We start from the raw sequence: 15604 nt of genomic DNA, 5'->3' as shown, positions 1-15604 counted from the left end.
AAATGATACTAATATTCATCTAAAGTGTAACTTCATTTTTTGTGAAGGAAAAAAAAAAAAGTGGAGAAGCCCATCTTAAGCTTTCTATAATATTCAGAATTACCCTGATGTGGAAAACAAAGTTAAAATGTTGAACAGGCATCCCATACTATTCTTTTTAAAATTAGGTACTCTTTAAAGAAGAGAATATGTGATATGTGAGAATATTCTTCTGCTAGAAAAAAAACAGCTGTCAAATTTCTTAAAGGAGTTTCCTTGTGACTTGAAATAAATGTAGACGACAGCAAGTTGGGAGGAAGAGTTGATCTGCCAGAGGGGAGAAAGGCACTACAGAGGGACCTGGATAGACTGATCAATGGGCCAAGGTAAACTGCATGAGCTTCAACAGGGACAAGTGTCAGGTCCTGCATTTTGGTCACAACAAGCCCAGGCAACCCTACAGGTTTGAGGAGGAGTGACTGGAAAGCTGCCTGATGGAAAGGAACCATGGTGTACTGATGGAAAGTGGGCTGAATATGAGCCAGCAGTGTGCACAGGTGGCCAAGAAGGAAGGGAGGCTGAAAGGAAACATTATGGCTCTCTTTAATACCTGTAAGGTGACTGCAGAGGCACTGTTGGTCTCTTCTCTCTGGTGACAGGTGACAGGATGAGGAAAAATGGCCTCAAGTTGCACCTGGGTAAGTTTAGGTTGGATATCAGGAAAAGCTTGTTTACAGAAAGCACTGTTAAGCACTGGAATAGGCTGCTGAGGGAGGTGGTCGAGTCACCATCCCTGGGTGTGTTTAAAAACTGCTAGGATGTGGTGCTCAGGGACATGATTTAGTGGAGGGTTGTTAGAGTTAGAGTAGTATGGTTAGTTCATGGTTGGACTTGGTGATCTTTGAGGTCTTATCCAACCTGAGCAATTCTATGATTCTAATAGTAGTTAGTTACTAATAATAGTTACTGTTCTGTATAAGCATTACAGGTCCAATGGATAATGCTAAAAGAAGTCCCACAGATAAACCTTGTTTTCATACGCACTTCCATGTCAGAAGCCACTTTGTCAGACTGCCCCTCTGCTGTCGTCTCTTGCATAGCTACAGAATCTAATGAAATACTGGTGGGAGGATTCAACCTCTGTGGCCATGCTACAAACATCTGGTTCTGGTCAAGTAATAGAATCACAGAATCACTGACATTGGGAGGGACCTCCAAGATGATCTAGTACAACTGTCCACATATCATGCCACTAAACCATAGTACATCTGAATGATTTTTGAACACCTCCAGGGTCAGTGACTCAACTGTCTCCCTAGGAATCCCATTCAAGCTCCTGAATACTCTTTTGGAGAAGAAATTTTTTCTGTTATTCAAATTTTTCTGACATTCAAAACCTCTCATTGAGGTTCAGCTTGGTGCAACTTGAGGCTATTTCCTCTAGTCCTATAACTGACGTAATGGCTCAACAAAACAAAGGAAGTGACAATGCTTCTGGAGAAACTCTTGTAGTTTTGATAGTCTAGAATTCACATAAGCTGGTTAGATTTATTCAAGAAAGATGGAATTTAAGAGTTCTATTTCTAGTGGCTTACAAGTGAGATGTAGTTAATAAGTGGCTTACAAGTGTGTGTTTTGGTTAGCCTAAATGATTTTTTGAGGGCATGTATATTGATATACATGAAGTAATAGTGGTGCCAGGCAAATGTAAGAGAATGTATAATAGTTTAGACATATGAACAACTTAATACAAAGCACTGTGAAGATAACATAAGTTAGTTTAGTCATATCTCTTAGAGATTCAGCTGACTCAGATAGCCCTTCATTTTCCATGAGCCCAGGGTAATGTAGCTATGATCTTGCGTAAAAGAGGTGCTTTAACACCAGAACTAGAAAGAGTTGTTTAGTAATGAGTTGCTGGAGGGATGATGCTTCATGACCATCCAGTATGCTGCTGAAGTTGGATCTTTATTGTATATACTTGTATTATTATGCTATGGAACTTGATATTTTATAGAGCTGATCACATTCAGCTTCCAAGTGAATGTCATACTTCTTCTGACCTCTTAAGAAGATGTCTCTTGGAATAATTCCTAGGCTGCATTTCTATGACTCACATTTTCTTCAGCCAGACCAATGGCAAATCTCTCATTTATTACTTTTAGCAGCTTGAAAAAGAGAGTACTAAGTGAGTGGATGGGTAAGGAAAAAAAAAAAAAGTACAGGTGGCTCACTATCTTGCACATTTAGCTGCAATGAAAAATATTTGCTTATATTTTAATTTTAGGTTATTTAGTCGTGCTTAAAAATTGCAAGGTCATAAGTTATGCAGACAAAACACATTTACTATTGAGATTCTTTCAGAAGAAATGTCTACTTAGCTCTTATAACTACTTGACAAAGTAGAGTGAGAAATATTACACAGTTCTTAACAACATATTTGGAAATTCTAAAGAACAGGAACTGTGGGATCACTGAATTGCTCAGGTTGGAAAAGACCTTCAAGATCATCAAGTCCAACCTCAACCTAACCAGAGTACCCTAACTCTAACAACCCACTTCTAAATCAAGTACTTTGACTAAGATTGGTTTCGACTCTTCCACTTTGGTCATGTTTTGCATACACAAGTTAATTACACAGTAGTTTAAATAATGAGCAGTAAACAATAGCAACAGGAGGAGATGTGATTGGTCAGGGAAGACTGTGATGTGCTGCAGTTCTATTTTTGATTATGTTTTGAGTCAATTAAGTGAATTATTTGGCAATCCAAAAACGTGCCATTCCAGTTCCTGAACATTTTTTAGAAGAGGACTCTAGGAAGCATGGTGCTAACTTCACTAAATACGTGGGTATTCTTCGTAGCCTCTGTACTGCTGAAGGTGGGATCTCTTCTGGGATTGCTGGAAAGAAATTATGTCCATACCTTTTTTTTTAAGTAAATGATTTTGACTTTAAATTTTGCTGTAGTCTTTCACTGAGAAAAACTGGGAATATGATTATAAATTATAAATTATATGTATTTGTTAACAATTAATATTATGGAAACCACTGACCAGAGGATGCCAGTTGATATTATCTGTGGCATTGGATTTTTGGCAAAGCTTTCAATACTGTCTCTTGCTGCTACTGACTCCCTCAGAGCAAAGAGGCTTTGCAGAGATATTGAAAACCGGCAGGCTAAGCAGTCACCAACAGCATGAAGTTTAGCAGGAGCAAGTGGTGGACTTTGCTTTCTGAATGGGGCAGTGCTGGGCATGTCTGTACAGACATTGGGATGAGAGGCTAGAAAGCCCTGTCAGGAGAGATCTGAGGCTTTGGTTGATGACAAGTTGAACGTGAGCCAGCAGTGTGCCCAGGCAGCCCAAAGGGTCAGCTGTAATCTGGTGGCACCAGTCCCAGCACTGCCAGCGGATGAGGGAGATGTTGTCCTCTCTGGCTGTGCAGCCACTGGGTATGCTTTGAATGCCACAATATAAGGAGGACGTAAAGCTACTAGAGAGTGTCTCTGGAGGGCTGCTAAATTTGAGAAGAGTCTAGAAGGCAAGACATAAGAGGTGTGGCTGAGGCCCCTGTGTTTGCTCAGTGCAGAGCAGAGGAGCTGAGGGGAGACCTGATGGTGGCTACAGGGAGCGGAGGGCAGCGCTGAGCTCTGCTCTGTGTGACAGTGACAGGGCCCGAGGGAGCGGCATGGAGCTGTGCCAGGGGAGGGGCAGATGGGGGCTGGGGACAGGGTCTGCACCAGAGGGTGGTGAGGCTGTGGAACATGCTCCTTAGGGCAGCGGTGGTGGTACCAAGCTCAAGTTTGTGAGGTATTTGACGAATGTTCTCGGATGTAGGGATTGAATTTTGGATGGTCCTTTGTGGAGCCAAAGACCATGTGGTCTTCCATGATCCTTGTGTCTCCTTTTCAACTTGAAATATTATGATTCTCTTCTATTCTGTGCTTGTGAGATACTCATATTTCTCTCTATGAAAGTGTTAACACTATCATTGCCCTAGTACTTCTTGATTGTTCGCTTTCTGTGCATGCCACATATGTTTAATAACACGATGAAATTTTGACTAGGAAGATATGGTAATCTGTTCTTTGGAATGTTCATAGGGTACAAACAAAAAATGAAAAACTAGTATTTCTAAATCCTAGGCTTTATATGTTTACACTTATCTCATTTATATCTGTACAAGAGAACTAAATCGGTGCTGGTAATTGTAGCTGCTAACTGTTTCCCTCCTGCCTGAGCTCTGGACTACTGTTTTTTTATACGTGTTTTAGCATATTTTCTGCTGTGTTGCAGGATGCAACTAACAATGCCTATACAATTAATTTTGCTTATCTTTCCCTGACTTCTTTGCATTAGAACACTCTGAGGAGCACTGCCTTACAAGCTGCTTGTTTTGCTCATAGTAAATGTCCTTTTATCCATCAGTTGCCAGACTGATTCCTGAATGCACGGATACAAATATTATTAATAGTGTGCTTGGATTAAATAGCAGGAAATTTCTGCACTCTAAACCAGCTTTAGGTAATCACATACATGTAAATTTTGGAAAGGTACTGAGAATGTAATAAAGCTGAGGAATTCAGTTTTGAGGAACAGAATACAGTAGATTAAATATTATCTACAGTCTTGTGATAGGGCAAATCCAGAGTCTTTTAGTAGTCTCTGAATAGTTTTAAAGTTATGACTGTCATTTGTGGATGTTTGTTGCTCATGTAGGTAGCTCTGATTATTCTGGTGCACCAATATAAATTGACAGTGGATTAGGAACTATTCCAGGAATAGAAAATAAAATGTGTAATGGAAGATAACTTTCTGGTTAGTTTTATTGCTTCATGGTGTCTAGCTTGCAAGCCTTGTGCCTGACTGTCATAATTACTTTTCAGAATTCAACAATGCTGACTTTGACATAGAGTTTATTCTGTGATAAGGTTGAGGAATCTTGGTATTGAAGGGAACAAAAAATCTAGTGTGGAATAGAGTTAATGTACTCTGGATAGAATGGATGGATTTATCATAGAGTGGGCTAAGCCTCCCAGAAGGTTTGGAGCTCCTTGTTTGTAATACCTGACCTGTGTGTATCTGAACTGCTGATGACATAGTTAAAGCATAAGCACAAAAGTAGGAGCAGGGTGTAAAGATGTAAAGAAGTGAGACAGATCATTAGGTTGCTAGCATAGGCTAGAAGTACTGATGCTGCTGTAACTGCTATGCTGGTGTTGCTGAAAGGGATTTTTATAACAGTGTAGGCCTCTTTGTAGAGAAGTTAGCTGACAATTGATCAAACCCTTAGTAAGCATGAGCAGAGCCAGTCAATCTGCTCATTTTAAAGCCGTGAATGTTCATTGAGGAGTGCAGGAGAAAACACATGGAGAAGTTACGCTAGCAAGCCTATATGTAGAATAGAAAACAGGAAGAAAAATCTTGCCATAGAAGACATCAAAGCAGAGTGAAGAGGGAAGTGATGCCACTCTGGAACTGCAAGTGCCTGACTATTTATTTAATGCTAGAGTTTGCTTATAAAGCTTGATTTAGAAAATTATGAAGTTATCATTGTTAACTAAATGAATTTGTAGAATGTTCATTTGTTTTGTGATGGTGTGGTTAAACTGATGCTCTCTGACTTTGTAGTCATGTTTGTAGCCATCATACAGAAGAATTCCAGCTAGAAGAAAACCAAAGAGACAGCAGGGAATTGTATCTGTATTTTTACACTACCTGATTTTAATCAATGAAATAACTTTAATAGGCAAAAAGACCATGTATGAAACCAGTTACTGGTGCTATTGGAGGGTTTTTTTTTGTGTCATTGTAATTGACCTGTTAAGATGCTCTGTGTCTGTCTTGGATACCAGACCACCGGCTACAGTCTGTAGCATTTGTTGTTCTCCACTTTCCGCTCTGTTATTTGCTGCAGTAAGTTTTCAGTCTGGATGACTTTGTGCCCTCAAAAGTGCAAAAAATGTATATAAAAACACGTAGTCTCAAAGCTGACTAAAGACAATTAAGAAGTCTAACTGTATTATTTATTTATTTTACAAGATTTTAAACCTTGTCCTCTGATTTTTTGCAATGATGACTTTTTATCACTGAAGTGATTTTTTTAAAGTAGCTTGTAGGTCTCAAGTGAGAACTGTCCCAGGTTCATCTCATTCATAGAACAATTTTTTTAAAACAAACTCACTAGTGAACCCCTGTTTTTATGTAACTGCTATGTTAGGTGATAACTCTTCTATATGCTCATGGTACAATAAAATATCACTGAAGAGATATACCTCTCTATTCAAATGTCTTTCACAAACTTTTGTTTTATGTATTTCTCTTCCTGTAAATCAGAGAATTAGAAATTAAAGTGATAATGTTTTTTCTAACTCAGAAATTCTGTAACTCAGAATGTCATTTATCCACCAAACTTAAGTATCAGTAAAAAGTCCAACAGAGACAGACTTTGGTTGTCTGTGGCATTTTTCAACACATGGAAAACTAATAATAGAAAAAGATATTTCTGTTGAGTGATGCGTAACATATATATTATGCTTTTCCTTCCTTGGTTTAAATAGCTCTTTTTGGTTTGAGGTTTTTGAGGAAGAAGCCAAATAAGACGTGTACTTTATTTTAAGGCAGAATGCTGTTGTGGTGTACCACTTTCTGTAAGTCTAAGCATATACTGTAGTAAAAGTTTTAGAAAGAGATCAGCAAGTATTGTGTTATATATGTGTATTACTGTTTGTAACCTGTGCAAGTGTAGTGAATGACCAAATTATCTTAAAAGTGGTAAACTACTGAGGTATTACAATGAAAAGTTTATTACAAAAATTGATCGGATGTTGGTATTGGTTTTATAGCTGTTTTTCCACACACTAAGACTAGTGAAATTGTCTGCACTTCCAAAAAAAAAAAAACTTTTAAAAACAGCTATTTATGAAAAAGAGTATGTTGACATTCAAACAACTCAATTTTTCGCTTCTGATTTTTGTAATTTAGAAATGGAAGGATGAATTGTTTCATGCTTCATTTCTCATACTTAAAGTATTGTGGGTTGTTCTTGTTGGTTAGTTAAGTTCTTTTAAGCTGTTATTTGGTGGATACACTTTCAAGGTTAGTATATACTTCTAGTCCTGTACTTCCATATTACTATATCAGTGCTAACTTGGTTCAGATAGTCCATCTCTCTGGCACAGTGGAAGTTTCCATTAACAAACATCTGGTAATAACAGAGACTTTTCCTTTAGTGGGCAATTTTACATAATCCAAGTAGCATTATTGGAGGCACTGTTACCCTTCAGTTTATAGACAGAAGAAAGAAGAGGTAAATCATTTTACCCCTGTATCTTTTACTGCTAATGCTACTGTTAAATCAACTGAATATGCTTCAAAGAGTTTACAAAGCCCTAAGACTTAAAGGAGGGTGACAGAAAAGGCCACATCATTGGAATATGATACTGTCCAGAGTCCAATTTATTTCTATGATTTAAGAGGAAAAAAAAGATTACGACATGGAAGAAATCTCTTTTGGGACAAAGGAACTCAATCCTACTGATAAAATCATAACAACATCCCCTTGAAAAGCAATTGTCTAGTTTCTGGAAAAATTAGGAGAGAAATAATTCAAAAACAAAGATGCAAATTCATTCTTTGAAGTTCCTTAAGCTGTAGAAACAGCAGGGTGTATCAGGGAAGATTTTTACTGTGCTATCCTCTTAATAATCCCTGTGAGCACTCACAGACGACTACTGTTGGGGGGAAGGCAGATGAACTGTATTGGAAAAAACTACTGAGTCAAGCACTAAGATTCGGTAGCTTTTAAAGTGTTGGAGTTGTTCAGCCTGGAGGAGGCTCTGAGGAGATATTATTGCAGCCTTTTAGTTCATGCAGGGGATTTAAAGATGGAGACTTTTTGCAAGGGTGTATATTGACAGGAGAAGGGCAATGGTTTTAAATTGAAAAAGGGTAGATTTAGATTAGACACTGGAAGAAACTCTTTACTTTGAGGGTGTGATGAGACACTGAAATGGGTTGTCCAGGGAAGCTCTGGAGGTTCTCTAATGTTGGAGGTGTTCAAGATCAAGTTAAAAGCATTTTCAAATAACTTTGTCTATTGAAAGGGCTGGAACTAAATGACCTTTAAGTTCTTTACCAACCCAAACCACTCTGTGATTCTATGATCTTTCTTCAAAATTGGGAGTTTAACTTAAGACTGTTTGGGTTTTGGGTTTTGATCTGTATTGTCCTCATTTGTGTTCATGTTTTATCCTGAATCTCATTCAGATATTGCTCCTTAGTGAGAGGAATTGTTTTAGGTATTTGTAGACTTGCTCTCTCTTCCACATCTTGCATGGAACTGAAAGAAAGAAGGAGCAAATGTTTTCCTTCCAGAGGGAAGCTTTTTAGAGTCATGTAATGAGTGTGACAGCTCCCACAGTGTATGTAAGGACTATGCCTCTTACTGATTATGAGTTATGGGTGGAAAGAAGCCCCTCTTTGTACTGTTTTCTTCAGTTAAGATTTGAAAGCAAGCAGTATGGACAGCTAGGTTGATAGTTCTTTTGCCTTCAAATTCTGTGAAAATACAAAAAAAAATAAAAATTATATTGGATCTTGGTGGTTAAATGGATTCCTTGAAAATTCAAAGTAAAAAAGGGCAAATTAGCCTTTTTTTTTTTGAATCACGAAGAGTAGCAGATGGCGGAATTGAACATTTCAGCACGTGAAAATGATACCAGCTTTAGAAAAAAATGCAAGTAGAAGCTAATGAAAGGGAAAAAAGAAAAATAAACAGCTTGAAGAGAATGGAGCAGGTGGACATTGGAAACTTTGCTTTTTTTCTTTCTTTTGAGAATGAAGAAGAGAATGTGTGAGTGCTGCTTAGAAGAAGCCTAAATTACTGTGTATTAACTTTGATTAATTGGTTATTTGAATAGCTAATTAAAACATAATTAGAATACTGTTCCTCCCTGGGATTGTTCTTGCAAAAATATCGTATTGACTGGAAAAGAAAGTATCTTTGTTAATTTTATTTAATTATCCTAATTTAAGTTTCATTATCATCAGTCTTCCTTATGAATGCTAACCTCTACATAGTGCAGAATATTCACTAGCTGCCACAATCAATTAGAAGGATTTAGTCTTTGTTTTTCAAAAGTGTAAGAGAAATGAAGGATTTAATTCACATCTTTTTCTCCTATCAGCAATACATTTTGAAACTTAATTGAATGTGAGGAAATACCTTCATCTTTATACCTATGTGAGAGTAAGCAGATGGAGTCTGTAAGAGTAAATTTTCAGCTCTACTGAAGTCAGTAACAGCTTTTTATTTGAGTATAGTGGAACTTACCCATTTTGTCTTTGTTTGGTATTAATTGATTTTTTTTTTTTTTAATTTTCCAATTATCATTCAATATTAAAAAGCGTGAGAAGAGCAGTAACTACTCTGAGTTGCACAAACTTTCTGGTGTTGATTTCTAAACTCCATTTAAGAGAATTCATGCAAATTTGGATTTCTTCATTAAAGAATTCCAATCCTTGTTTACTTTGAGGAATCATTCTGCATGAACTTCAAAAGCATTGGGTTCATACTCTGTCCTGAAAGAGTTGGTTTGTTTCTGTATGGATAGTAAGGGCGGAAAATGTTCAAAAAAAAGTCTTTCTTTGTCATGCTTCAGCTTTGTAACATACAAAACCTAACTATACTCTGACACATTTTGTATAGCAATGCTGATTTGAGTACAGCCCTTTCCAGAAAAAGCAAATGGGACATCACTGAGGGCTTTATGTTGCATTTAAGATGACAGAGTTTGAGCCACTTTGGTGAGATCAATGCATATGGAAATCTGAGTTCAAAATTAAAGCTTAATCCAGCAAACTGATCCATTTTTAGTACCTTTAAAAATCCCAGGGACTCCATATGGTCACAGCAGTCTACATGCACAGAGAATTTATTGGATTTGGTCCAAATTTTAAGCTTTGTTATTTTGTCCATGGATTTGGCTTATAGACAGATATTAACTCTGTTAACTCTGAAATGTATTTATCTCACGATCTGGCTTCTACATTTTTGAAAACAGCACTTATGTTACATTTAACAGGAATGGCCAGTGGTCTGGAGGTAGTATATATTTAGGTTAAAAATTAAAGCATAAAGATCTTTTTGTCTTTGTTTTCTCTTGCCATCCAAAATAATGGGAGTTTTTCTGGAACACCCTGCAAGGAAATCAGAATAAATCCTAGAAATTCAAAGATGTAATAAGAATGTTCTCATGTCACTACCATACCGTAGATTTACTAACTCAAAATATGAAGTTGTCATTCATGAATTATGACTGTTGCAGGACACATTGTTATTCTGATTAGCAAAGTCACTGAAGATGTTTGCATGTCAACTGCGCAAAGTCTTTAGTTTCTGTATTTGATGGATCATATCTAAAATAAAGGAATTTTTTCCTTTAAATATGTAGTTTAGCTTTTGGCAGAAGTCTGTTTTTCATTTTAGTTCATTGTAGTGTGCTCTTAAGACACGTATAATTACTGTAAGAAAAAGAGATGGGAATTACAGTGCCAGTTCTTAAGATTACTTCTAATGTTTGGTGTTATGATCAGAAGTTACTGTCTTGAATTAGAATCAAAGTCTAAATATTAGGACTTGCAATTAATACTGTTTGTTTTGAAGTGCAAGATTGTAGAGAATTCCAGTATGTTCAAAAAGTAGAAGTCAAGCGTTTTGAAGCAGTAGCAGTCCAGAGACATGCTTCTGTAACTTCATAACACCGTGGTAGACTGCTTTATGGAGCTGGTGATTACAAAGATCCACTTTAACCATTTTTTTCTTGCTGGCAGGTGTCCCACTGGCCTGCAGCCAGCGGCTGCGAGTGTACTGCAGCTTGTGGTTTATACCAGTGTAGAAAATGCCGACACCAGCTGGCTGCACATAATTAAGCTGATTGCCGTCTGACAACTTGATCTATGATACAGATATGTGACAAATATACAAAATATCTTACAAATCTAATTCTCTGACGTATTTTATCTACTTTTTTTTTTCTCTTTAACAGATACGATATCTGCACTTATAAGAACAAACCATGTGGAACTCTGGGTAAGATCATAAACAGAATTTTCAGTTTGTCTTTGAAGTTGGTTTCCTTGCTTTATACTCATATGTTGACTTATTGACTGAATATATATTTTTTAAGTTTACGTTTTCAAAATGTTGTAGTTTTATAAATGTGAACAATAGGAGGTCACCTAGATATGTATATGCTTTGATAGGTCACTGGAAGTTTAAGTTAAATGAGCTGCTGATGGACATCTCATCTTTGGCAGCTGTAATGCTGCTAAAGCCTAGAAGATTACTCAGATTTACCAAGCAATAATCAGAGGAAAGAACGTGCTGTTTGTTTTAGTTTAACCTCTCTCCATGAGCTATTACAAAATACAAATAGGAGACCTCAAGAACATTTAAAAAAAAAAAAATCAATATAGGAAGGAAAAGGGCCTTAAGATTTACACTGTTATTCTGTTATTCTTGAGGAGTATAGATTCAGACTTTTCCTTCCATGAATTTGGAACAAAGAATTAGACAAACTCCTTAAAACCATGCTTTGACAACAGAGAAACACATATGACAGTCCTAGGTGCAGGGCTGTTCTCTTCATGCCTAAATTTCTCACCAAAAGTTATTTGCTGTGATATAGTTATTACCTGTAGTAATGCTTTAATGCCTTAAAGATACATTATTCAAAGACTACTCTAATGTTTACGCATTTTTCAAATTTACTCAGAAGTAATTAAAGATATAATTCTAGTTTTGCTAGTTAAGATTGTGAATATTCTCATTATGAGAGTTGATAATCATATTTGCTTTGTCTTTCCCTATAATACACTCGTGGCAAAGGAAAGTAGTTTACGTGAGGAGAAAGGTATCAGAATTTTTTTGGCAATTGGAAATACAAAGTATGTTAACAGCTTGATTGAGTAAAAGGCAAAATATGATTATTAATTTCTAAACGTAATTTGTTTCCTTTGATACCTCCATGGAGGAGACAAAACTGAAGAGACTGTCTACATTGATGCTGCAAAGTTGTCTTAGCAAGCGATAAGAGAATTTAAAAGGGAGAACATTCACTCGCAAACTGCTTGATATTTACGTGCAGTGTTTTTAATTCAGGTCTTTAGTGTACTAGTCATCTCTGTATCAGATGTAAAGGCAAATTCTGCTCCAAAAATCAAATCGTGTATGGTATCAAAGTACTGTTATGAGACCCTTGGCACTAAAACTGTGACCGTGTATTTCCATTATAAGTATTGTATTGGAGAAGAGGTAAAGCTCCATGGCCCTCTTTTGCAAGGCATTTAATATGCTTAAGTCCCACTGACCTCCAGTAGCTAAAGCACAGATTTAAACTGTCTGTTAGACTGAAGTCTCAGGTCTCAAAAGGTCAGAACAAATGTGAATCACTGGTGTTCCAGGAAGAAACTGAAGTGAAGGCTTTACAGGAGGACACACATCTCTCTTCTGTCATAGTTCCTTAAAACAGAGAATCTTATGTAGAGCTGAGTGGAGATAGGCCTCAGATTTCTCTGCAGCATTTATATTTCAGCAGAGAAGGCCAATTCTGTTCTTGTTTGATCTGAGCTATAGTCTGCACTCTTTACTAGATCTCTGTCACCTTCTGCAGGCATAGTGCATAATTATATGTTATTAGTGTGGTCCTATAAGTCACTAAGCAAGCATTCAGTGAAAAAATCTGAAGATAGAGATGGCTTCACCACCCCAGCATGGTGCACTTTGCAGAGGAACATGGTTGTTGTTACAGAAGTATTACCATGTTGAACTCAGAATTTGCTACTCTGTTAGAATAGTGTAAGTTAGGCATGTGAACTGTAATTATTCTGTTTTCTACAGGTTGTACAAAGCAAACAGTGTACACACTTCTGTCAGTGGCTAGACTTTTTTCTTCTGATTCTTCATCCTGCTCTCAGTGCTTACGCCTGCTTCAGTGATTTGATTTAGAGTAGCAGTATTGTTCTGATGGAAGTTTAACAAGCTGACATTATTGCCTTTTGCCCATGTTGGTTTGGTTATCAGAGTAGTTGTATTGTGTGCTGACTTGGTTTATTGCAGAGAAAAGCAAGTCAGAACATGTACTTCCCAGATACTCCTGTGTAAGCCTAGGAGAGATCTTAGGGTCTAAATCCTAGTGATAGCCTCTGATGTTTTTTTCCAGGTGGAAGCTTTGAACCACGTGTGCTGTTTATGTTTGACTTGCGGAGGTAAAACTCCGTCCAAAGTAGAATGAGCAGCACACACGCATAAAGGAATGTGTAGAGAAATAGCACTGAATGTCAGTGCTTTCTTCTACTGACCAGCTCCTTTAGCTCCAAGTTACTGCTCATGTGGATGCAGCTAGGAAGCACTTGCCATTTTATTGCTGGCTTGCTGGTAGTCCAAACGGAATAATTTGAAGTGCCTGCTTGTTCATAAAGAGTACAGTGGTGTTTTCTGTGTTTTGTTTTGTTTTTTGTTTTCCTTATTTTGCATTGCAAAGTCACACCGTTCCCAGTTATTCTTCTGTCACAGTGTAGTTAATTGTGCAGGTAATTTCATCAAAAAGAAGGGATTACTGCTTTTTTTCAGATAAACCTAGAGAGGGATACATAAACTAATGTGATGCTTAGGGCTTTATCTAGTGGGTAGTGCAATGTGTTGTGTAATACTCTATTGCTGAAGAATGTAAGAAATAATGAAGAATGATATTCTGGAAATGCCAGTGCCTTGCTTTCTGTAAAGAAATTTTTTAGAAGCACTTGTCATTTAGAAAGGTTTTAGTTCCAGAAGATAATAGAAGATACATGGAAAAGACTTGTTTAAATGAACTTATTAACATGTCTCCCCCTTCTCTTCATTGATGCATGCAGTTTTGTTTTTATAATTTTTTTAAGTACCATATGGTGCTTCTTGTAGCTAAAAAAGTTGCTTGTATGTTTTTATGAACCCACTAAACTTAAACAGATTTCTTTAGAAAAATAATGTGGATACATTTTGCTTTCTTCAGCCTCAAGAATGTTAAAATAGAAATGCTTTCTTGAATTCCCCCTTCTGGCTCAAGTTACTAGGTGGTCCCAAGTTACCAGAAGTAAAATTTATAAATCTAACCCCTAGTCTAGACATTTTCCAGCACTGACTGCAGTTCAAAAAATATTAATGTCTAGCCGGCAAAGTGAAATTCCCCCCAGTGATTTTGCAAATGACTAGAAAGTTAACCTTTTGCCAACTGCTCCTTCTGTGCATAGAGATTATTAAAAAGAATCCAGGCATTTATAACTAGGGCTTTTAAGACTGAAACACCTTGGCATGACCCTTTGTGTCTCCTTCTGTTTATTCAGGCTTGGCCTCTGTGGCTGGAATGTGTGAGCCTGAAAGGAGCTGCAGCATTAATGAAGACATTGGCCTAGGTTCAGCTTTTACCATTGCACATGAGATTGGTCACAAGTGAGTGAGTTTACAAAAAGAATATGTTTTAATGTATCACATTTTTACTATTAGTTTAATTATGGATATCATTTTTTTTCCTGTGTGGCTGTACCATCCCTATTCTGGTGCTCCATGTTTCTGCATAAAGTATTCATGAGTAGCACTACATTTTATGAAGTATATTTTATCAAGAGCTTTACCATTACAACTGAAGACTTACTGTTTACCCTTTGATTTCAGTTTCCATTTAATCTGGGCTTTTGAGATTTGGCTCACAACTCTCCTACTGTTTCATATTTTTAATATTAGGTTTTGAAAAAATTTCTTTGTCCCATCTCTTACTTGTCTACCTTTCTTTATGAAACAAAAGTGGTTATAAGGTTCCTTTTTTGCTTTTCATTATTTTGTCTTAAATACAATTCAAACAGTTTTGAATAAAACATTGTTTCTATTGTCAATATTCATATACTCAGTCTTCTTTCATTCAAGAATGAGATATACTAAAAAAAACATAACATCACTTGTGCATTAAAGCACTAGTGTATCACTCTGAAAAGCACGATGTTATGAGAATGAATAAGTATGAATCTTAAATGATGTAATTGGTTGTGAAGTACTTCAGGTCTTCCTACAAAAGCAAGCATCAGTGGTACATTGTGATGACTCTAAAAACACTTTCTCTTATAAAGAGGTTTCCTTTCTTCAGTTGACCAACACTGAGTTTATAGGTCACATGTTTTTTCCAATCAGTAGCTGATAAAACTGCTATAAGCTTAAATGTATATTGAAATGGAAGCTATCAGTCTGCTGATAAAAAGCAGCATTGGAAGTAAACATTTATTATTTCCAGCTCAACTATCATGCAGGATAATCACTTGGCAAGCGTGATTTTATTTACACTATGTATTAAAAAAACCACTGCAGTTGCACTGAAGTGGATGAATTCTGAAAATAAAAAACAATTGTATAAATTCTAGCAAAAATAATATAACACACTTGTAATTTTTGTCATCTTCATTTTCTTCTTTATTTGTGTGAGTTGAAAAAGACAGGATAGAGGAAAATATATTTCTAACATTAAGAAACTGAAGTTCTTGTTAGTAGTGATATGCAACCTTGCTATGAATTTAAGTGAAATGCTCAAGAAGAGAAAAC

General features: G+C 36.6%; 1 protein-coding gene across 12 annotated transcripts in view; it reads left to right on the top strand.

Moving 5' to 3' along the window:
* The window catches only part of ADAMTS6 (ADAM metallopeptidase with thrombospondin type 1 motif 6), a 145395-nt gene that overhangs the window by 40878 nt on the left and 88913 nt on the right, over positions 1–15604 (top strand). For 10 of the 12 annotated variants that reach the window (XR_014939183.1, XR_004305532.2, XR_014939182.1 and 7 more), the window contains 2 exons: positions 11028–11071; positions 14362–14467. Coding sequence is in view for 8 of the 12 variants with exons in the window: in XM_085528325.1 (XP_085384451.1) it covers positions 11028–11071; positions 14362–14467 (150 nt within the window). In the remaining 4 variants the exon portion in view is untranslated. The remainder of the gene's footprint in view (positions 1–11027; positions 11072–14361; positions 14468–15604) is intronic. The other 2 variants (XM_085528330.1, XM_085528331.1) reach the window with 1 other exon arrangement.

This window comes from Coturnix japonica, chromosome Z (assembly GCF_054131305.1).
Source record: "Coturnix japonica strain WE chromosome Z, WE-NBRP24, whole genome shotgun sequence".
Taxonomy (NCBI): domain Eukaryota; kingdom Metazoa; phylum Chordata; class Aves; order Galliformes; family Phasianidae; genus Coturnix; species Coturnix japonica.
The sequence above is the reverse complement of the archived record's forward strand: the minus strand, read 5'-3'. Positions and strand labels throughout refer to the sequence as shown.